The sequence below is a fragment of the Camelus dromedarius genome, chromosome 3 (genome assembly GCF_036321535.1).
Source record: "Camelus dromedarius isolate mCamDro1 chromosome 3, mCamDro1.pat, whole genome shotgun sequence".
In the NCBI taxonomy this organism is placed as follows: domain Eukaryota; kingdom Metazoa; phylum Chordata; class Mammalia; order Artiodactyla; family Camelidae; genus Camelus; species Camelus dromedarius.
The window spans coordinates 106,214,729-106,237,205 of record NC_087438.1 but is presented as its reverse complement, the minus strand read 5'-3'; the positions used below and the strand labels follow the sequence as shown (position 1 = coordinate 106,237,205).

The 22,477-nt window shown below is 53.3% G+C and overlaps 1 protein-coding gene across 7 annotated transcripts in view; it reads right to left on the bottom strand.

The window, feature by feature from the left end:
• Positions 1–22,477, bottom strand: part of NDST1 (N-deacetylase and N-sulfotransferase 1) — a 60,987-nt gene that overhangs the window by 5,281 nt on the left and 33,229 nt on the right. For all 7 annotated transcript variants that reach the window (XM_031449352.2, XM_031449350.2, XM_031449351.2 and 4 more), the window contains exons 3-14: positions 20,581–21,075; positions 17,606–17,693; positions 16,269–16,423; positions 15,413–15,598; positions 13,695–13,823; positions 12,707–12,889; positions 11,616–11,712; positions 10,268–10,391; positions 8,151–8,325; positions 5,616–5,786; positions 4,838–4,947; positions 3,160–3,262 (exon numbers count right to left, since the gene is read on the bottom strand). In XM_031449352.2, the coding sequence (XP_031305212.1) occupies positions 3,160–3,262; positions 4,838–4,947; positions 5,616–5,786; positions 8,151–8,325; positions 10,268–10,391; positions 11,616–11,712; positions 12,707–12,889; positions 13,695–13,823; positions 15,413–15,598; positions 16,269–16,423; positions 17,606–17,693; positions 20,581–21,075 (2,016 nt within the window). The remainder of the gene's footprint in view (positions 1–3,159; positions 3,263–4,837; positions 4,948–5,615; positions 5,787–8,150; positions 8,326–10,267; positions 10,392–11,615; positions 11,713–12,706; positions 12,890–13,694; positions 13,824–15,412; positions 15,599–16,268; positions 16,424–17,605; positions 17,694–20,580; positions 21,076–22,477) is intronic.

Genomic DNA, 22,477 nt, shown 5'->3' with positions numbered 1-22,477 from the left:
GAAGGGAGAAGGGAGAAGGGAGAAGGGAGAAGGGAGAAGGGAGAAGGGAGAAGGGAGAAGGGAGAAGGGAGAAGGGAGAAGGGAGAAGGGAGAAGGGAGAAGGGAGAAGGGAGAAGGGAGAAGGGAGAAGGGAGAAGGGAGAAGGGAGAAGGGAGAAGGGAGAAGGGAGAAGGGAGAAGGGAGAAGGGAGAAGGGAGAAGGGAGAAGGGAGAAGGGAGAAGGGAGAAGGGAGAAGGGAGAAGGGAGAAGGGAGAAGGGAGAAGGGAGAAGGGAGAAGGGAGAAGGGAGAAGGGAGAAGGGAGAAGGGAGAAGGGAGAAGGGAGAAGGGAGAAGGGAGAAGGGAGAAGGGAGAAGGGAGAAGGGAGAAGGGAGAAGGGAGAAGGGAGAAGGGAGAAGGGAGAAGGGAGAAGGGAGAAGGGAGAAGGGAGAAGGGAGAAGGGAGAAGGGAGAAGGGAGAAGGGAGAAGGGAGAAGGGAGAAGGGAGAAGGGAGAAGGGAGAAGGGAGAAGGGAGAAGGGAGAAGGGAGAAGGGAGAAGGGAGAAGGGAGAAGGGAGAAGGGAGAAGGGAGAAGGGAGAAGGGAGAAGGGAGAAGGGAGAAGGGAGAAGGGAGAAGGGAGAAGGGAGAAGGGAGAAGGGAGAAGGGAGAAGGGAGAAGGGAGAAGGGAGAAGGGAGAAGGGAGAAGGGAGAAGGGAGAAGGGAGAAGGGAGAAGGGAGAAGGGAGAAGGGAGAAGGGAGAAGGGAGAAGGGAGAAGGGAGAAGGGAGAAGGGAGAAGGGAGAAGGGAGAAGGGAGAAGGGAGAAGGGAGAAGGGAGAAGGGAGAAGGGAGAAGGGAGAAGGGAGAAGGGAGAAGGGAGAAGGGAGAAGGGAGAAGGGAGAAGGGAGAAGGGAGAAGGGAGAAGGGAGAAGGGAGAAGGGAGAAGGGAGAAGGGAGAAGGGAGAAGGGAGAAGGGAGAAGGGAGAAGGGAGAAGGGAGAAGGGAGAAGGGAGAAGGGAGAAGGGAGAAGGGAGAAGGGAGAAGGGAGAAGGGAGAAGGGAGAAGGGAGAAGGGAGAAGGGAGAAGGGAGAAGGGAGAAGGGAGAAGGGAGAAGGGAGAAGGGAGAAGGGAGAAGGGAGAAGGGAGAAGGGAGAAGGGAGAAGGGAGAAGGGAGAAGGGAGAAGGGAGAAGGGAGAAGGGAGAAGGGAGAAGGGAGAAGGGAGAAGGGAGAAGGGAGAAGGGAGAAGGGAGAAGGGAGAAGGGAGAAGGGAGAAGGGAGAAGGGAGAAGGGAGAAGGGAGAAGGGAGAAGGGAGAAGGGAGAAGGGAGAAGGGAGAAGGGAGAAGGGAGAAGGGAGAAGGGAGAAGGGAGAAGGGAGAAGGGAGAAGGGAGAAGGGAGAAGGGAGAAGGGAGAAGGGAGAAGGGAGAAGGGAGAAGGGAGAAGGGAGAAGGGAGAAGGGAGAAGGGAGAAGGGAGAAGGGAGAAGGGAGAAGGGAGAAGGGAGAAGGGAGAAGGGAGAAGGGAGAAGGGAGAAGGGAGAAGGGAGAAGGGAGAAGGGAGAAGGGAGAAGGGAGAAGGGAGAAGGGAGAAGGGAGAAGGGAGAAGGGAGAAGGGAGAAGGGAGAAGGGAGAAGGGAGAAGGGAGAAGGGAGAAGGGAGAAGGGAGAAGGGAGAAGGGAGAAGGGAGAAGGGAGAAGGGAGAAGGGAGAAGGGAGAAGGGAGAAGGGAGAAGGGAGAAGGGAGAAGGGAGAAGGGAGAAGGCTTGTGTAATGGTCACTCGCTGACTCGCGTGTGCACGCTGAGCGAGGAAAACAAAAGAGGAGTCCAGTACAGTCCTCCCCACCAAGCAACCCACCCACCCGACCGGTCACTCGCTGACTCGCGTGTGCACGCTGAGCGAGGAAAACAAAAGAGGAGTCCAGTACAGTCCTCCCCACCAAGCAACCCACCCACCCGACCGGTCACTCGCTGACTCGCGTGTGCACGCTGAGCGAGGAAAACAAAAGAGGAGTCCAGTACAGTCCTCCCCACCAAGCAACCCACCCACCCGACCGGTCACTCGCTGACTCGCGTGTGCACGCTGAGCGAGGAAAACAAAAGAGGAGTCCAGTACAGTCCTCCCCACCAAGCAACCCACCCACCCGACCGGTCACTCGCTGACTCGCGTGTGCACGCTGAGCGAGGAAAACAAAAGAGGAGTCCAGTACAGTCCTCCCCACCAAGCAACCCACCCACCCGACCGGTCACTCGCTGACTCGCGTGTGCACGCTGAGCGAGGAAAACAAAAGAGGAGTCCAGTACAGTCCTCCCCACCAAGCAACCCACCCACCCGACCGGTCACTCGCTGACGCACCCGGTCACTCGCTCACTCGCATGTGCACGGAATCTAAAACATACTCCCCATCAACTGCGCATTTACAAAATACAAACAGACACAGAAAACAAATTTACAGTAACCAAAGGGGTGGGTGAAAGAATAAATTACAAACATGGGATTAACAGCTACGTACTTCTATGTACAAAGTAGATAAGCAACAAGAATGGACTGTATAACACAGGGAACAATATTCAGTATCTTATAATAACCTATATTGGAAAATACAGAAACATTTACAGATATATATATATAACTGAATCACTGTGCTGTGTACACCTGAGACTAACACGATTGTAAATCAACTATAAATGAGAAAGGGGTCACGGATTAAAAGGGAAACATAAGCAGAGTCACAGCGCGTGCCCTTACCCTATATCCTTTGTAGGTGCCACTCTCTCCCAGAATGCCGTACCCTTCAGTGCCATAGGTCTTTCCTTCCAGGCCCAACTCCAGAGACCACCCCCCACAGCACTTGTGAAAACCTCTCATACCACACAAAGCACTGCCTGACTCATATTCTGCTTACGTGACCGTGGGACTCATCTCCCTCCTAGACTAGGAGCTCCTTGAAGGCAAAGAACAGGTCTGATTCATCCTCAAAGGCCCATAGCATTCAGCCTTTGTAGAAGGAAATACACTCATTTGACTCTGACCCACATACCCTAGCCCATATTTTCTCCTCTCAAGGACACCGTCCAGGAAATGCCAAGGCCGCCGGGTGCTGGGTGTCAGGTAAAGAGAAGACTCCCTCCAGGACAGGGACCCCTGTCACTGATCCCCCGGCCACAGGCAGCATGTCTGTCACTTACATCCAAGTCCATCTCTGGGTACTTCCGGCCCTTGCTTTTGCCCAGACACTTAGTTTTTCCTCCTTCGAGCAGTTGGCACCAAAATCCTTTCTTTGGATCAAACCTGTGGAAGTGGGGAAAGCCTGTGGGTGGGAGCTGGTCCAGCCCAGCCCCTTCCCACCTTAAGGCAACATTCACAGACCTCAGGAATGGCAGAGCCTAGGAGACCAGACTTTTGGCCCAAGTTTTGCCTCTGGGCCCCACTAATCACACCTGCCTCCTCTTTCCCCAGCTATAGGCAGGTTCAGTTCCTGCAGCAAATCCATAACATGAACACTTCCCAGCCTTCCTTATTCTGGGAGTCCTCTTAGCAGTCTCCAACTCAGAGGTAAACAGTGGCTTTTTTCATGTTTGTTTTTGTTTTTAACGTAGGGTGGGAAAGTTTAGTGGGGGCTCTTTTGCTTTTTAATACATTCAGTCTCTATCAAGAAATGCTGTATCTGCAGTTGCACTTAAGCGTGTCCATCACTGAAAAAAATTTTTTTAATAAATTTCAGAAATGACAGACCAAGACTACCTTCAGAATTTGAAGTCACGCTGGAGCTTCACGGGTATTTTTGGGAGAGAAGATCTGATGCTATATCATGGGGTTGGGGGAGAACTACTGGCATCAGAATTCAGTTCCAGACTGGGAACCACTAGGAAATTCTTGGGCACGAGGACAGCAGGAACATAGAACTCACGTTTGGCACGAGAGGGAGACAGGGATTTCTGAAGAGGTCACAGGATAGGGGTAGGTGGTGGTGGTGGAGGAGATGAGGACGACAGCACTGTCATTGACTGAGATCAGTACACCTCAGGCACTGAGCCACGGGCTCCACATGCATGCTCTCATGCAAGTCAGTGACCCTCGGGAGGTAGGAACTATTACCTTTATCCCCAACTTACGGATGAGGAAACTGAGGCTTGCAGGACCTGAGACATGTCCAAGGTCACCCAGCTAAAGAACTAATGGATCTGGGGTCCTAACCCAGGCCTCTCTGCTGCTCCGTTCTACCTCAACGCAAAGGCCTGACTTCCTTTCTCTACCTTCAACCTCCAAAGCAGGGAGAAGGGAACATTCTGGCTGCAAATCTTTTCTAAGAAGGTAGCTGGGAAGCTGACTATTTCTCCTTCTCTTGAGAACCCCTCATCCAGCTGAGTGTGTCACCTGTCTGATGCACACTAAGAGACAGCCCCGAGCCCCTCAACACAGGCGGGCACTTACTCACCTTGGGAGGGCATTCTCAGGGCACTTGAGCTGGGTTTTGAGTGATGAGGATTATAGCCACTAACATCTGTACTGTCTTTTTCATGAAACTTGTATTTAAATCATAATTTAGTGCTAAGAAACCCTTGCTGTTCATTGTTGGTCTAACGTACTTAGACAAAACACTGAAAACACTTAAACTTAACGCTGCCTCCAGGCTGAAAAGAACACCCCAGGGGTAGGAATGACTAGAGTAGAACAAAGCCATCACCTCCCTTTTTCTTGAGACCATACCTTTATTAACATGACTGAAGGCATATTAACTTTTCTCCTAAACTGCCATCAGGGATGCGTGTACTTTCTTACACTTGCTGACTCTAACCTGTCTCTCTCTCAAAATCAATCAAGTCTTAGGACATCCCCCTGCTCAAAGCCCAAGGGAACACTCACGCCAAGGTTTTATGGTAGTCAATGGTGTTCGTCACCCCAAGGAACTTTTGCACTGTGTCCATCACTTTGGCAGGTTCTGTTCGCAGCAGTTTACCATCCAAGACCAGAATCTGGCAAAAGAGAAAGAGGAGGTGATCTCAACCTGTTTCCACTCCACTGGCAACCAGGCCCCCAGTCTTCTCGGTCAGCAGCCATGGTTACACACCGGGGACCCTGGACTCTGTAGACCCTGCTTCCTTCTCCACCTTTGGACGGGAGGTAGCCCCAGGCCTCAGTCCCGGGCAGTCTAACTCCCTGCTCTCTGCCAGCTTCCTCTGACCAATGCCATTCTCTCCTAGAGTTTAAGCTGTCACCAACACCCTGCCTGCCCCTCATATCCCTATGACACCCCTCTCTGCCTCTCTCCAAGCTTCTGGGCCACAAGTCACTAGTCACTCTCCTGCCTAAATTCTCCAAGGGTTTCCCCTAAAATGCCTCAGTGATTTGGCCCTGCCTACATCTCCACCCAGGCTTTCCCTCCATCACACACGCACGTCTTCCCCCTCCCTTGGGGGCCTATCCCAGGGTCTTCTGGGTCCTCTGAGGAATAGTCTGTTGTGATGAGACAAGGGCTTGGGATAAACAAGACTGAAACCTTTGAAGACCCTAAAGGTCTAACTTGCCAAAGACAGCATTTGTGGCTCTGGAACTGGTAAAAGAGATCTTGAGACTCTCTGCTAACTACCCCCAAGCCAGTACTGTGATTGCCCTCCCGAGGGTCGGGGGGACAGGCCACTACCTGGTTGGCGTGAAAGGCGCTGAGCCAGCGCTCCATGTGGGTGGCGTACCAGCCGGGAACCAGACAGCGGTTCTGGAGGGCACGCAGCTTCAAGGATGCATCGGGCCCAGCCGTGATCACCTCATGGAAGGTATACTTTAGGGCTACTGGATCATCGTGGGCTCGCTGGTGCTGCAGACAAAGCGGGAGAGGGGGTCAGCACGTCATGCGGAGGGCCCAAGGAAGAGGCCTTTGTGGGACAGCAACCAGGAGGCGGCCAGAAGACCCTGGGCTGGACCCAGAAGCCCTGGCTTCAAGTTCTGCCTCTCCTTGTTTGTCCTTTGACCTCAGGGAAGTCACAGCCCCTCGGAGCCCTAGTTTCCCCATCTTTCCAAGACAGGAGCTGGATGAGATCAGAACTTCCAAATGCTGGTCATTAGCACACCACCTCTACGATTTCTGCCGTAGCCACAAACCACAGGCATGTGCCACGTCAGCATAATTTCCCTTACGTTGACTCATCTTTCTGACATACATGTATCTCAAAAGTAAACTCAACACTGCCTCCATCGATGGAAAACTAGAGCCAGCTATCACATATAAGAGGTAATCCTTTATAGATACAATACAAATGAGCCGATGTTCTCAGACACCAGGCAGCTAGGACTGTCTGCTACAGGCCCTGGTGAGATCAGGAGGGCGGGGCGCTCGTGATGGAGCTGGTACCCTTGTGAGAAGGGACACCGGAGAGTTAGCTCTCTCTGCCATGTGAGGACACAGTGAGCAGGTGGTCGTCTAAAAGCCAGGGAGAGAGCTCTCACCAGGAACCAAACTGACTGGCACCTTGATCTTGGACTTAGAATTCTAGGCTCCAGAACTATGAGAAATAAATTTCTGTGGTTTAAGCCACCCAATCCATAACAGTTATGGCTGCTCAAGCAGACTGAGCTGGAAGGACTGGGAAACGACTGGAAAGGGGAAAACACCAGGTTTGAACCACCTAAAACAACGCCACAGGCAGTCGGCAGCAGCCGAATTCCCAAGTCCAGAGATCGGGCACCTGTTCACCAGTCAGTGACCCCCACGGGTCCCCCCACCCTCACTGAGGATCACACAGCCCAGGCATGGGGTGAAGGGCATGACAATGACGCATCACAGCGGCCTCCTCTCTGAGGCAGGCCCCGGCCCCACTCCTCCAGCATCTTCCTGGATCCTCCTGGTGGGAATTCATCCCCCTTCTCCTTATCCCGCCTCGACCATGGACAAAGAAAGAAGAGGGTCTTAGACCTGGAGGAGCTGGGTTCAAAATGCCAGCACATGAACTTGAGCTGGTCTCCTGGCTTGCTGAAGCTTGGTTTCCTCACCTGTGACAAGGGGACACACAAAGCCCTCTACCCTCTCAGAACCTGCAGTGATGCGCCAGTGAGGTGGGAGTGATGCGCCAGTGAGGTGGGAGACGCGGCACAGGCGTGTTAGTGCAGACCACGGGACGGACTCCACCTAGGGCCGCATTCCCTCCATCACCCTCTCCCTCCTCCTTCCTGCCTCCTACAAAAGCAGACAACCAGTCTCTGCTCATCGCCAGGAGGTGGGGGGCACTCAGCAGAGCGGAACAGAGAAGTGGCTTTGTTCCCCCAAAGACAAAGCCCAGAAGAAAGGAGAATATCCGGGTATAGACAGAAAGACCCCGAAAAGCAGGAGGAAGAGGGGGACTGCCCACCAGATGAGGAGGGGCTCCTGGCTCAGGGAGTGAGAGGAGGGGGAACAGGAGGGTCTGCACCCTGCCTCCTGCTGGCGCTGTGGGCACGAGGCCCCGGAGAGGAGGCGGCCACTGGGAGAACGCAGGGAAGCAGGCTCAGAGCCGGGCCAGCCCTACAGGGGCCTTTCCTGGCCCTGCTCTAGACCAGGAAGCCCCCAGCCCTGGCCCTGTGGCATAATCCCAGGAAGACTGGCAGGCAGGGGAAGAAACCTCCAAAAGGCCCAAAGCCTGTAAGCACAGTGGAATGGTGCTCAGAAGGAATTAAGTCAGGTCATCAAGATTAAAGAAAATTCTAGCTCTTAGCCAAGTAGGAGGTAGACGGCACACTCTCTAGCATGAACCACACCCTAGGTAACGCCTTACCTGATCAGGCGTTTGCATCCTCCACTAAGAATGGCAGGTCCTGTGTCTCGTCCTTCTCTGCATTCCCACCCCAACCCCACCTAGTGCCCAGCGAAGAGGCCACTGTTAGTATGATCCCAGATCACTGTTGACCAAATCTAGGCTTCGTCAAAGTGGAGACAGCCTCCACCTCTTGCTGGTGTCAGAATCAGAGGCAAGACCCCAGATGAAGCTAGGCTGGGGCAGGTAACTTGGCTGGGATTCAGCATGGACTTCTGCCAGGCTACAAGCACAGTGGGGGTGGGACCCTGTTGTTACCTACCACCGCCTCCCAGGAGCCTAGTTGAGGGCGGGCACGCAGTAGGTGCACAATATATATTTGCTGAATGAATGAGTGGCTGAGTGGTAGATAGAGCCCGTGCCCAACTCAGGGCCCCGCCGCTGCCCCAGCTCACCTGGTACCAGGAATAGGCTCGGTCTGCCGGGTTGATGAGGATGGTCAGGACCTTGGCCTTGGGTAACAGAGCAGCTGCCCGCCGGGGGGCCACTTCCGAATCAAAGTAGTTGGCGCTTTTCTCAAAGTAGAAGTCGGAGGTGGTGTTGGAAGGAATAGGGAAGAACTCCATGTACCTGCAGGAATCCCAGAGAGGGGGGCTCGTAGGCAAGACTCATGAGGAAGGCACCTGGGGGTGGAACTTCAGAAAGCAAGCAGGCACACCGTCCCAGCCAAACAAGGACCCCCTTCTGGCAGGGGTCCTAGATGGAACGGCCACTTGGCAGTCTCCCTTTTCTAAATTCGCTCCTTTCTGGGGGAGCCCTCATGGTCAGGAGGCTCTGAAGACTTGTGAGTGCGGTGTGGGCTGCAGGGCGTGGGAAGGGGGTTGTGTCTTTCCACCCTAAATGGGATGCTCCCAGAGTGAAACTGACAGGGCCCTAACTCTCGCTGCCACTAGGCGGCGAGTGGGGATCCCTCTGACGCTGGAACACCAGCCAGCACTGAGGGAAGGGACGCCCTCCGCTGCCTCCAGAGGGCAGGGTTTCTTTCCTGATCTGTGATCGCACTTTTCTAAAAGCTGTCCCTGTGGACCAGGAGACGAGTGGGGAGGGAGTTCACCTCCTGCCACCCATCCCCTCTTCCCAGCTTCATATGGGCGAAGCTGACAGCTTTCCAGATGCACTTCCCACATCCCACCCAGAGTGACTGCTCTCACTTGTCCTTTGGGACCACCTCTAGGTTGCGGGCCCCTCATAAAACTAAATCAACACTCTAGATCCTCCTAAGGGCACCTACTCATGCAAAACCAAGGTATAACTCTGGGGATTCATGGGAACCAAGCCCACAAGGCTCATCCTAGTTAAAGGCGTAGGATCCCTACTCTGTCCCGTGAGACAGGGTTTCTCCAGGGTGGTCTCAGGGAGCCCTTATCAGAGTCATGTAGGGGCTTGTGAGAGTTTCAAACCCCGACCTACAAAATCAAAATCTTGGGAATGGAGCCGAGGAATTACTGGCTCTTTCACTCTTCCAAATTCCCTTCACAGACTAGCATCTGGATGTCCACAATTCATTGTGTGACACCTGAACTGAGAAAGCAGCGTTTCCCCTTAGTTTGCAGCAAAGTCATCAGGCAGCAAAACTTGACTTATGAATCTTACCTGGCATAAATATACACATACTTTGCTACAGACATACTAATGTATCTGCTAATGGGTGATGCCCCAGACCTTGCTGAAGGTGCTGCTAAATGTACTGTGACTCACCATATTACCTCCCTAAATCCAGAAAGAGGTGACTCCCAATAATGCATCTGGCTACAGTGCGTTTGACATAAGAGACTGTGGTGATACCAGGGAGAGAAACAGACAAGTAGGTGGGCAGGTGGACAAATGATTGATAGAAGAAAGAGACTGACAGAAATACACACAGAAAAATACCTATGATGTCCCCACTCAGTAAACCAATGACATAAAAATAAACAAGAGGAATACAAGTATAAGGTTAGAATTCTAAGACAAATAGTAGAGAGAGATCCAAATTGAAAAATCAGAGTGTAAAACCACAATGCCTTGCAGCGCCCACACCCTGTGGTAATAACCTCTAGTGATAGGTTCTGGTGGGAAGCTACAGTTCCCACCACCCCAGGAGACGCCCTGAAGGCTAGCGAGCCACCTCTGAAGGGCTCACAAGACCACCTCCAGCTTCACATGCAGCCTTCAGATCAGAACACTTGGATTTTCCCCGGCTCTGTCCCCAGCTCCCAGGGCATTGGGCGTGTCCCTCTCCTTCTCTGGGACTCGGGATGTTTCTGTGCACACAAGGGAGGGGCCGGACTCCGACTTCTAGCAGCGTCTGAATCCAGGCAATAATGTAAAGGGGCCAAAGGCTTCCTCGTCAAGTGTCCCATCTGAGACAAGGCTCCAATACCATGACTCAAGGGTCACTGAGCTTTGTCCATGTTTACAGGAACTTCAGCTGCACGTGAGCAAGTGCGAGCTGCTTCCTGCCGTGGCCACAGCAGGCCTCCTCCTGGGCAGACTCCATGCCGTCCCGCTGTGGACAGAAAGGCCAACTTACCAGTCGATGCCTTTGTGATAGTTGTGGCCATTAAAAAACTGGATCTCCTCAAAGGTCTCTGAGCTGGGGTAGTTGCTACTGAGGTCGGGGTGCATGCCCAAGAACAGGTAGAGGGCCGTGGTGCCTGCAGGGAGGGAAGACAGCTGAGACCCGGGCTCAGCCCCTAACACAGAGATGGAGTCTGAAACCTTGGGTTCTGGTGCTCACACTCCATTACTCACTAGGAGATACTGGAAAAGTCCCTTCCCTTCTCTAGGTTTAGTCTCCTCATCTCTACCGTGAAGGAATTATAACTTGGGATGGGCCAATACACGGCTTGCATTTGGGTACCCCCGACTCCTGCATCCACTGCAGACATCACTAGTCCATCACAGCATTCTTTACCGCTAAACAAGGACTTGGTTTCAGAATCCTTCTCACCACTGTACTCCAGCAGCCATGTCCAGCTGATTACTGTCTCCTCATAATCCCAGAACTACATGGTTTCTGCTGGTCCCTTCTGGCTCTGGCCCTCTGTCCTCTCTGGTGCTTGGGAAGAACTCAAGGAAAAGGGAGTTCCAGACTCTCCAGTCTGCTGATGTAAATTCTTGAAGAGCTAAGAAATCTGGCTCAGATGCCTCCTCTCTTGGTGCCCTTCCTTCACTCGTACTCCTTCCCCTGTTTGAAAGTACAGGACCTACCCTCTCCTTTAGAGAGTTCCTTCCTTTCCTATGTGTGAGTCTACAGTTAATATACTACAGTCATAGGTTCCAGAAGAGAAGGAGACTAGAGAGTTTGGTGATTAAGAGTGCAAGTCTTGGGGCCACAGAGACCAGGGTTCAACACCTGGACCTGCCATTTCCTAACTAAATGTGTTAGGGAAAGTCACTTAGCTTCTCTGAGCCTTGAGTGTCTTGTCTGTAAAGTGGGAGCACCCATCCATGCCGTATAGTGTGCCTGACAAATACTTAGCAACCACATCACCACCTCCCGCTCCTGTCCCTCTGGCAGACATGACTAACTGATCACAGTGCTCTTTGCCCTGACCCAGTTTTGCCTGGCACTGCGCAAGCCTGCAGAGCAGCTGATCTGGGCTTCTCTGCTTTGATTCAGAGAAGCCCACGAGGACACAGGGAGAGCTCCCTGAGGCTGTGGTTCAGGACAGATAGGAGAATTCTTTGCCCAACCTCTACCCACTTCCCACCTCCACACTGATGGACAATGCATGTTCACTCCACCTTTACTCCCACTTCCTGGAAAAGAGGGGGCAGATTCCTGGGGTGTGGGACCAGGGCAAGGTGGTCCCCAGAATTCTGTGGCTGAGAGAGCCATCAGACTGGGGAGGCTGGTCAAGAGTAGAGAGACCTGCCTGTTTTCTGGGGGCCAATGATGAGGAGCTTTGGGAAGCGGTCACACGTCTTCTCCTTGGACCAGATGTCTTTATGGCGTTTGTCTTCGCAGGGATCCTAAAACAACAGTGGAAGGGATGTCAGGCGGGCCCAAGAACTCAGTGGATGGACTCTGGACTCTCACTGCACATGGACTTGTGGCTCTTACAGCCCTGAATCACAGGCCTAACTACACATGTCCTTATCACAGCCCCACCTTTGGGCACTGAGCTGCTGGTAGGCAGGGACCATTTCTGGTCAGTCTCATGCTCCCAGACAGCCTAGCAAAATGCTCGGCCAAGTGCCTGGCATGTAATAGGAGCTCATAAGCTCCTACTATTGAATTTAAAAGTTCAGCAAAGGGACAGCAAACTTTTCTATAAAGTTTAGAAAATCTTCTGAAATGTTTAGTAAATATTTTAGGCTTGAGGACCATCCAGTCTGTCACAAGCCACTCAACTCTACTGTTGCAGCTTGAAAGCACTCACAGACAGTATATACAAGAATAAGCCTGGCTGTGTTCCAATAAAACTTTATTTACAAAAACAGACCACAGGCCAGACTGGCTCACAAGTGGACCAGTGGACCCCTGGTCTGAATTATGAGAACATCAATTACAGCTTCTGCTTCTAGTTTCTGACAGCCCCAGGGGCAAACTTCCCCAAGAACTGTCCTCCAAACTCTCCAATCAGTCCCCTTTTCCCACGACTCAGAGCCTGGTGGAGTGAGAAGGGGACCTAAGAGCCTGAGTCTAACCAGGCCGGGCAGGTGCCTCCCACACTTCATTTACACCATGTTCACCTCCAGTTTTGTAATGCTGGTTTTTCAGAGGCTGCGTGTGTGTGCATGCACACAGGTCTGTGAGGGAGGTGTATACACACACGTGCATGAGAACAGGCAAGTGTGCCCACTGTGCCCACACTGGTGAGCAAGTGTGCACCTGAGTTTACACTCAAGAGAGAGCAAGAGGGCATGAGGGCCGAGACCTCGGTCCCGTGCCTGGAGCACATGCCTCTGAGTGGTGGGCCTTCCATCCCTGCAATGAGGCACCCAGGCCACCCGCCCCACCCACCTGCCAGAGCGGGTCCTTCTCCTCGGAGAAGATCTGGAAGTACTTCTGGGCCAGCTGCACCGGGGGCAGCGTCTGCAGCCGGAGGTTGGTCCAGGAGCGCAGGAAGCGCACCAGGTGCTTGAAGGTGTACAGGCCCAGACGGTCGTTCCCGTAGTTGGACAGGTGCGTCATGAAGATGCTGATCTGCTCCAGGGGAGGGGAGGGGTGAGGTGGGGCCGGCCAACCTCTGAGCCCCCTTCATACCTTCATCCCCACTTCTGACCCTCTCTGGTCTTGCTTCAGCTTGCGGGGCTGCGCGAGAGCCGGTCCTAGGTTCGCTGGGGCGGTCAATAAAACTGCCGTGTGCCCTGGGCTAGGTGAATCCAGTGGGACTGACGCTGACTATGGCAGCCTTCTAGAGGGAAGCTGACCTGCACAGTCACGTGGGTGCTCTTTGGCCCTTTTTCTGGCAGGAAGGTGAGGGGGTGGCTCGGAAGGTAAGCAGTACTTGGTTATTCCATAAAGCTGAATACCGCCACCACTTGAGATCTGTCTAATACCATTATAGCATGGATGATTATTCCCACTTCACAGATAAGGAAAGAGAGGCCCAGAAAGCTCAGCTGGGTAGTTTAAAATACATAATACATGTGTTATATATATGTTATATAGTTTAATGTATTCATAGTTTACTACATATATTAATATATAATATTTACATGCACACACAAAGACTGGAAAGAGAACGCAGACAAAAATGTCAACAAAACTGTACTGAAGTGCAAGATTATAGAAAGGAGAAAAAAGACCGCTCAGATTCCCCACCAAGATCAAGCAGCAGAGCGTGGACAGAGCCAGGGCTGGAGTGAGGGTTTCCCAACTCCCGGCGGCACACCTGCTCCGGCCCCTCCTCCCAGGTCTGGGTCCCAGAAGGCTGGCCTCAGCCACAGACCGGCTGCCTGCCAGGCAGCCTCTTCCTCGCCGCAGCCAAGGGCTACGGAGCACTCACGGGATTGAGAAGCACGGTGAGGAAGAGCTCGCCCCCGTTGATGATCTTGTCCAGCTCGCTGGAGCCACCAGGGTACTCGTTGTAGAAGATGGTGTGTGTGAAGAGGCCACAGGTTTGCCTCGGGAGGACCTGGGGGTGGGCAGGAGAGAGGAGCTCTGGCTTCTTCAGGCCTGGACAGTGGCAGGAGGGCCCTTCCTCAGGAGAATAGCCAGAGTGTCTCCTCAGAAGAGCAGCCTCTCTTCCCCAAAGACCTGCAGCCTCTGACATTCTCCCAAGTGAGCCCACGGGCCCTTGCCTTTTCAAATGCGGAAATACTTCACATATTTCTCTACATGCTTTACACATGTAAAAACTTCACATATTACTCTGTATAAAATGAGTAGACTCCAAAGTAACAGAGACAGGCGAGCGAGAATGTTTCTGGAAACCTGGACTGTTTGCCTAGCGAGGGGTCCCCGCCCCTCTCCAGAGCGACTCCCCCAGGCACACTCTGTAACTCCTCCCGTGGCTTCAGAACCAGCCTTGCAGCACCCTTGGTCGTGCACTGGTTTAGCTGTTCGTTATGGGCTCCAGGAAGGCAGCGCACTCACCTGTCTCATCACCACCTCCTCCCCACGGTCAGTATGGACACCTGGTATCAAGGAGGTCAGTGGACAGACGGACAGACCATGAATCTGGCCTTCCCACGGCTGCCCATCTGGACCAATGACAACTCATTCTTCCAGTGGCTCAGGGCAAACACCTGAGTCATCCTTGACTTACCTCTCTCTCCCATGTTCAGTATTCAATTCATCAGCCTCTAACTTCTAAGTCCAGAATCTGATCACATCCCAGCATTGCTCCCGGGTCCAAGCCACCATCCCTCATCTAGAAGACGGCAGCAACCTCCTAACTGGCCTTCCTGCTCCCCAATTTGTCACCTACAGGCTCTGCAACTCACAGCAGCCAGAATGATGGAAATCCTTTTAAAATATGACTCAGATCATTACAGCGCTCCACTCACAACCTTCCCATCACAGAATAAAACCTAAAGTCCACCCAGTGGCCTTATGTGGCCGTACACAATCTGGTCCATCAATCACTCCTCCGTCTCAAGTCCTACCACCTCCTCCCATCTCACTCCCCTCCGTGCAGCCATACTGGCCTCTTAGCTGGTCCTCAAACGCATTCAGCACAAGCCTGCCTCAGGGCCTTTGTACCTGTTTTCTCCTCCACGAATGCTCGTCCTCATACAGCAGCATGGCTCATTCCCAGGAAGGTGCTCCAGAACCATCTTGTGTAAGCGTCTCCTCTCCCCTACACTCCCTTTCTCCATTCCCTGCTTGGTTTTTCTCCATAGCACTTATCACCATCTGACTATTACATACTTTACACATTTATGAACGCACTGTCTCCTGCCACTAGAACATCGAGTCTACAATGGCAGGGACTTTCGTTGCTTTTGTGCATTTCAGTATTCCCAGTGCCCTGAAAAGGGACAGACACATCTTCTACACCAGCAAACCAATAAATGAGACAGAGGTCTATCTCAGGGCCTCAGCAGAAGCCCCTTTAAAGCAGCTCACCTATCACAAAAGCATAGTTCGCGAAAGGGGCCAACTGGCAGCCCTCCTTCCCTGGGATTGAGAGGCTCAGATGCCAGAGCAGGCAGCAGAAACTTGCCTGAACCCCTGAACCAGCTCCCCAGAGTCATGCTTCCCACTCCGGGCCGCACTCACCATGATGCCGTTGTGGATGAAGCCACGGCGGTAGCGGGCGGGCTTCAGGTGGGGGTACTCCTCCGTGCTGGTCACGCGGATGCTCCACACCTGCTTCCAGGCCTCGTACAGCTGCACGTGCACAGGGTACACGCCCGAGTGGTGGGGTGCCACCGCGTACCCCATGTCTGTGGGAATGCCGTGCTCCTGGGGAGAGGAGGGCCAGGGCAGGGTGAGCACGGGGCTCCCTTCCCTCTGGGCCTTATTTCCCCTTTGTACAACAGGAGAGAGAAATCAGAGGCTAGAACGGCAGGGCAGTGGGGCTAAGTCCATGTGGGGACTGATGGGGAAGCTGAGGCTCGGGCAGGAAAGGGACACGTCCAGAGAGAGGGACTGGGCCGAGCCGGGACTCCACCTCTCTCTCAGCCCTGTGCTCACTTCCTCCAGCCCAGGAGTGAGCCACAAGGGCGGCGCCATTCCTGCCTCTCTGGGCCTCTAATTGGCTGGTGGGCCCAGGTTGAGCCAGCTCCCAGGCCTCATTCCCTCCTTGCTGGGCACCTCCTCCAGCTTTCCAGGGGCCCCCACTCCAGCCTGAGGATGAGAGCTTGGGCTCAGGAAACAAACAGGCCTGGGTTTAAGTCCCAGTCGGACCTCTTAGTAGCTGGTGTGGCCTCCCTGAGCTTCGGTTTCTTTTCTAAAATGAGGCTATTGAGACACCGGCCTCTTGGGGTCTCTGTGAGGCTTCAGTGACACAGTGGCTATAAAGATGTTAATAAAAAGCTGTCAGAGGGAAGTGCTAAAGCAGCAGGAGGCCAACAGTCCTGACCCCAGCCCAACACGAGCCCCCCAGTTCTGCCCTGTAGGGAATCTTACTCACGACAGCGAACTTCTTGTTCAGGGCCATCTGCTCGGCCAGCACGGACTGGTTGTGGAAGAGGTGGGGCTGCATGTGGCTCCACATGTGGGGGAACCACCAGAACTCCTTCACGTACGACAGCAGCAGGTCGTCCCCTGCGTCCTCAGCGTCGGTACCTGCAGCCCGAGCACAGGCAGTTCAGCCCAGCCCACCCGCCACACGGTCTGGGGATGGCGTGCACAGCCGCAGCCCACCCAAGAGCTGCTCAGAGCGGTTCCCTGAGCTACAGTGCAGAGCAGAGCCCCAGTCCACAGCTCTGGACTCCAGTCTCGAGTGTGACCTTGACTCAGCCGGTGATTTTGGCCAAGTCCTCCCAGGCCCTGGGCCCTCGGGGCCTGTCTGTGCAATGCACGGTTCGGAGGCAAAGATCCCAAGGCTTTCTTCCAACTCTGACTTGCCTACTCTGATCCTACTCCTGTTTTTCTACTGGGTCATTTGCCTTTTACTTAGTCACTTACAGAGCTCTTTGTATAGATACAAGATGTTTAACCCTTTTCTGTGTGTTTCACTACAACTACCTCTGACATGCTAAGGGTTAAGAATATTTAAAAAACACAGAGACAACCCAGTATCACTCTTATATGGCTTTAGGGCTATGCTGCAGACTTTCCCCCCCAAAATTGCAGACTAGTAGGGTTTTGCCTAGAATTCAAGAGAGGCTATCCACACTGTGGCCCATGCAGAAGGCAGCTGGAGGGAACGCTCACCGCAGATGATGGCTCAGGGGTTGTTCCCTCCTGCCTAGTCCCAAAGGGCAGCATGTGAGGAACTTGGGAAAGCCCCAAGAGGAAGGAAGGCATGAACCAGGCAACCCTCAGCCTTCAACCTAAACCCTTAAGACTAGAAAATAAACTCATGACAGTGCTCATCACCGGAGCAGCTACAATTATAGAGCATTTTCACTTTCTCTGCTGTATATTTCTACAGTGTTCTTAAAAGTCAACAAATTCCTTTTTAAAGCAGAAATAGTATAAATCATATTAAAAAGGGGAGGTGAGAGGCAGACAAGAGGGAGATGTCCACACCCACGACAGCAGAGCCTGAAGGCTGGGCACAGACGAACGGGAGCCATGGCCGTGTCATCGCTGTCCCCAAAGACTCTCTGTCCCAAACGCCCTCTGCCTGGGGCTATGACTGCTCTGAGGGCTGTTTGGCTCAGGGGGACCACAAGGGTCAAATGTGGCCCTAACGGGGCCCATCAGCCCACCTGCTGATGACCCCTTGGAACAACGCTCCAAGGGTCTGCGTGTTCAGGGCTCCTGGAAGTTGCTAGTTAGGGCAGATCCAGGCCCACTTACCTGTGTGGAAGAATTTCCCTGAGTAGCCCAGGTTGAAAGTGAAGTTTGGGATGTGTGTGCGTAGTTCATTCTGCGTATCAAACAGGGCCTAGGATGAGCAGAGGGAAGAGAGAGGGGTGAAGGGAAGCCAGGAGCCCCCGACACCTTCCACTGAGGGCCCAGAAGGGTCCTGCTACTGCAGAACCAGCTACAAAGTTCGCAGGGCCCAGCAAAAAACGAAAATGCGGCACCCTTGCTCAAAAACTGTCAAAAGTGCCAAGAAGGCAATAGCAGAGCATTAAACCTTGTACAGCCCCTTTCCACACGTGGGGCCCTGTGTGACTGTACAGGTCCCAGACCCACGAAGCCAGCCCTGTGCCGCCACCTCCACCAGGTCTCTGGCAAGACAAGACTTAGACTCTAGCCTGGTTCTGCCATGTCCTTGAGAAAGCTCTGCAATGTCTCCAGGCCTCAGTTTCCCCAGGTGTGAAACGGAGATAATAAGAGCTCCCTCATGGGGCTCTTGGGAGGATTACATGAGATACCGCATGTAAAACAGCCTGGTATCTTGGTTAAGTGATGAAAAAATGGTTTCTGTGGTCACTGCCCCTGTGAGCCTCATGCCTTCATCTGTCCGACGTGGGAGACTTCTCCTCACTGGTGACTCCAAGGCTGATGTCAAAGGACATGACTTTTCCAAAGACGTACTGTGTGCCCAGCAATGCAGTGTTCCCGTGCAGGGCACACCCAGCGCTTTGCTAGTCAATGAAGGGATGTTGACACTTGTGAAACAAATGTACAGTTGTACTCTGGAGTCAGGACTGAAAAAAAATCCCTACCCAGCATGATGCACCAGACTGCTAGGAATCCTGCAAGCAGAGCTCGCTCTCAGAACACTCTGCAAACGAAAAGTCCTGGCCCTCCTGGGACCACCAGCGGCATCTTATCAAGGCCATGCACTACCTGATAGATATCGATGCTGGAGCTGTGTGACCTTGGGCAAGGTACTTCACCTCTCTGAGCTGTAGTGCCCTCCTCTGTAAAGTGGGACTTAAAACAATACCCACCTCACAGAGCTGCTGTGAGGATCAGATGAGGCCACACACAGAGGGGCTGAACACTCGCCAAGCCCTGAATAAGCACTGCTGTTGATATTATGTAAATGGCACCGTATGGCCTGTACTGTACAAGTTCGGGAGGCGACATTCATGTCTCTGAAAGAAAGGCTCCGCTGTAGCCAGTGCCTGGGATTAAAGAAGAAAAAAACAAAGAAAAAAACCCCAACTCTGCCCTGACTCACAAGGATGCTTAAGGCAAATGGGACCTGGCTGGCAAAACACTTTGCAGTCTGCACTGAGCTGAGCGCACGGAGGAGGATGTTTCTGTTGGTATTCTCCCACAGAAATGGCTCAAAACTCCTCTCGTTCTAAAAGTGGGGGAAATGAGGACCAAGAAGGGCTAACTCTGGGTTCACAGGAGACACAGTGGACCTGGCAGCCTGATTCCCTCATAGGGTCAACCCTGGACCAGTCTCAAGGACTCACCCTGGTCAGGCAGCAAGGACCTAGGTTACAGCAGGAGAGAGTAAGATTGGGCCACCAGAAGAAAGTCCTAAGTAGAAAACAGAGGACTCTCCTTTGCTAGAAGTAGGTCATGGCATCACAGGAAGCCTCAGAGCTAGAAAGCTCAACAGGAGTCATCTCAAAACTTTTTTTCAACAGGGGAGCCCTTGAGGAAGTGAAATCTCAGGAGCAATCACACGGGGTAACGCAGGTCAGAGAAGCACTGTCCCGACTCAGAGGCAGAGCCCGGGGGCGGGGGCGCAGAGCCTGGCGTCTGCACATGCCCCTCACCCTAGCCATCCAGGCCCCTCCCATTCACCCCATCTTGTCATTTCACTGCTGAGGCTCAGACAGGGGAAGCAACTTGCCCAAGTCACCCAGTCAGTTAGGGTCAGACTGGGACTTGAGCCCAGGTCTTGACTCCCAGCACAGCGCCTGCTCCCCAACAGCATCTGCTCTGCTCCTCTCCTCTGGAGGTGTCAAGGGAAGCAGAGACTTCTCTCCTGACTGAGGCAGGAGGACAGCCCCCAGCCCCAAGACCAGGGCTTCCTTCCAGGCCCCACGGCCAATCCCAACAGCGATCTCAGGGCGGCAGAGCACACAGCACCCACAACCTGAGTCACTCGAGGGCCAAGCATTCCTCTCACAAGCCTATTTTTCAATCCTCCTCCTAACATCAAAAAGAAGTCTTGGTTTGATGCTGATGTGTTTCTAACTCTTGCTAATCTCGTGGAAGAGAGGATAGGGGGTCAGCAGGCAGCGGTGCCCCTCTAGACTTTAATCCCCTGTTTTGTTTTCACTGGGTCTACTGTTATGGTTGCCCTCTGTTTATGGCAACTGATACCGATTTCCCCATTTACAGGAGTGATGTCGTTTCCTTTGCAAAATAACTTGGAGTAAAAGAGTGAGTAGATGAAAATCGTATTTTAAAGACTGCTTAATGGTCTTAATTTGCAGCCTTCTTTTTAATAGGGATAGATGTATAAAATTCTGTGGTTTGCAAAATGCTTTTAATACAGTTTAGTGTGGTAAACATTTTTTGAATTAAACACATGTTCCACTATCTACACAGACCTCAGTTAAACTGTGCCTTGTGTATGATTCAAGCTCCAATTCTTGTCTTACGAGTTTTGCAGGAGCTCTGGTACTGACATAGACATTTTTGAGAGTTAAAATTCCCAGCTAGATTAAAAGGCAGGTAAATGACTCTGCCCAGCTCCTATCTCTCCATAGTTATGCACTCCAGATGCAAAATTCCTCTATATTCAATATAATTTTAAGTGGCACTTGTTTCTAACAAGACAGTAAAACCAAGCAGCCAACGGAGGGGGACTAGCAGCACAGGGGAGGTGCGGACAGCAACGTCACGACAGGAACAGCGAGGTTTGAAGGCGGCGAGGCCCACCCGACTTGGCCTGGTGCCCCCGGCCATACCTTCACGTCCTCCACCTTCATGCGTGTGCCCTCCTTGCCCACGAAGATGTCATCGATGTCCACCAGGATGTAGCGGTCCAAAGGCAGCGAGAGGCGCTTGCCCGTGAGGAAGGCCACGGCGTCGACGAAGACGAGCTTGTGCAGCCAGAAGTTGAGGTTGTTGCCAAACAGCACGCGCTGGATGCCGTCGTGGAGGCCCAGGTCCTGGACCACGGTGGCGTGCAGCGCGGCGTGCAGGCCGGCGTCCGCACCCAGGTGCGGGATGGACTCGGACGTCCGCGTCTTGGCCAGCAGCACTGGCTCGTAGGTGGAATGGTTCGACTGGAAAACGGTCCAGTCCTCGCCGGGCAGCACTCCCTTCTCCACCTCACTGGGCCGGGTCACGTAGAGCAGCGGGGACTTGGGGTTGATGCTGCAGTCCTTCAGGCCCAGGTTCGAGTGCAGGAACAAGGGGAAACCTTTGAGCTGCGCACTCAGCAGGCTGTTCTCATTGGCCTGCAGCCGGGTCGGGTGGGGCAGGGCAGGGAGGGGGAAGAGAGCCATCAGGTCTAGAACCCCAAGGGACCATGGGATCGTCTACAGTTCTAACATACTCACGGAGGGCTCATCACACTCCTGGCCCTGTGCTCACCCAGATCCGCCCGTCATGATGCTACACCAGCTAACACATCTGACGTGCTTACCAAAACCAGGAACCAGCTTGTGCACTTTACCTGAAGGAGTGTGGTAATCCTCACGGTGGCCCCGTGACGAAGGTGTGTGTCACTGCCATTCCCATTTTACAGATGAGGAGATTAGGCCCAGAAAGGCTAGGTAACTTGTCCAAAATCACACAGAGGAAGGTCTAGCAGTGGAGAACATGGACTCTGCCACCAGACTGCCTGGCTTTGGGCAAGTTTTGTAACTGCCCTGTGCCTCAGCTTCCCCAGCTAGAAAACGTGGCTAAGAGTGGTAAATCCCTCAAGGGGTGGTGGAGGAGGATGAGCATTAACGGTAGCAAAGTGCTTAGCACAGGGCCAGCGGCATCAGCCTCGGGAGGCGGGTTCCTCTGTCATCCCACTTCACAGGCGAGGAAACCGAGGCTCGGAAGGCAGTGCTCCCCTCAGGCGCACAGTGGTCAGGAGGAGCCACACCTCACGGCCAGACAATCTGACCCCGGAGCCCACACACCTGACCATCAGGCTTTCCCATCTGGGGTTTCCAAGCTGCCTTTGCCACGCAGTCCTTTCCTCTGGAGAAATCTTAGGCAGATGCTCATGGAGAAGAGATCAAAGAGGAAGGGTCTACTAGGGGTGCAGGAGCAGACACTCCACCCCACAGCACTCCCAACCTCCCATATGCCCGTAGCACTCCCCACAGGAGTCCAGCTCCCCGCACATCCCTCTGCTCCCAGGGCCCTCCACTGCCAGCTCCCTGGGGATCTGCAGATAGTACCAAGAACCTCCCTTTCGCCTCTTCCCTAGACTCACAGCCCCTGCTCCTTCATGCCGTCCCTCAGCCTCCCAGCCACCTGCCTCAGAATATGGTATAATTTGGCCTTTTCCCTATGCCAGCTCCTTTCAGTCTTCCAAGCCTGACAAACGCCTGCTCATCCTTCAAAACCCAATGCATATAACCTCGTCTCTTCACTGGTCTCCCTGGGATCAAATTAAAGCCTCAGCTGCAGCACTTCCCATTTTGGCTGCTGCACTATCTGTTTAGGGTCTCCCCACCCACCAAGCTGTGCCCTTTTAAGGGCAGGGGCTACATCATTTCCACCTTGGATCTGTGGTGCCAGCACAGGCTTGACACCCAGTGGGAGCAAACACATATCTGATGAGTAACTAGATTTTTTAAAAGAAAGAGGAATAGACAGATCCCTAGTTCCTGGCAAGTGACAGTTGTTCATTGTGGGTTT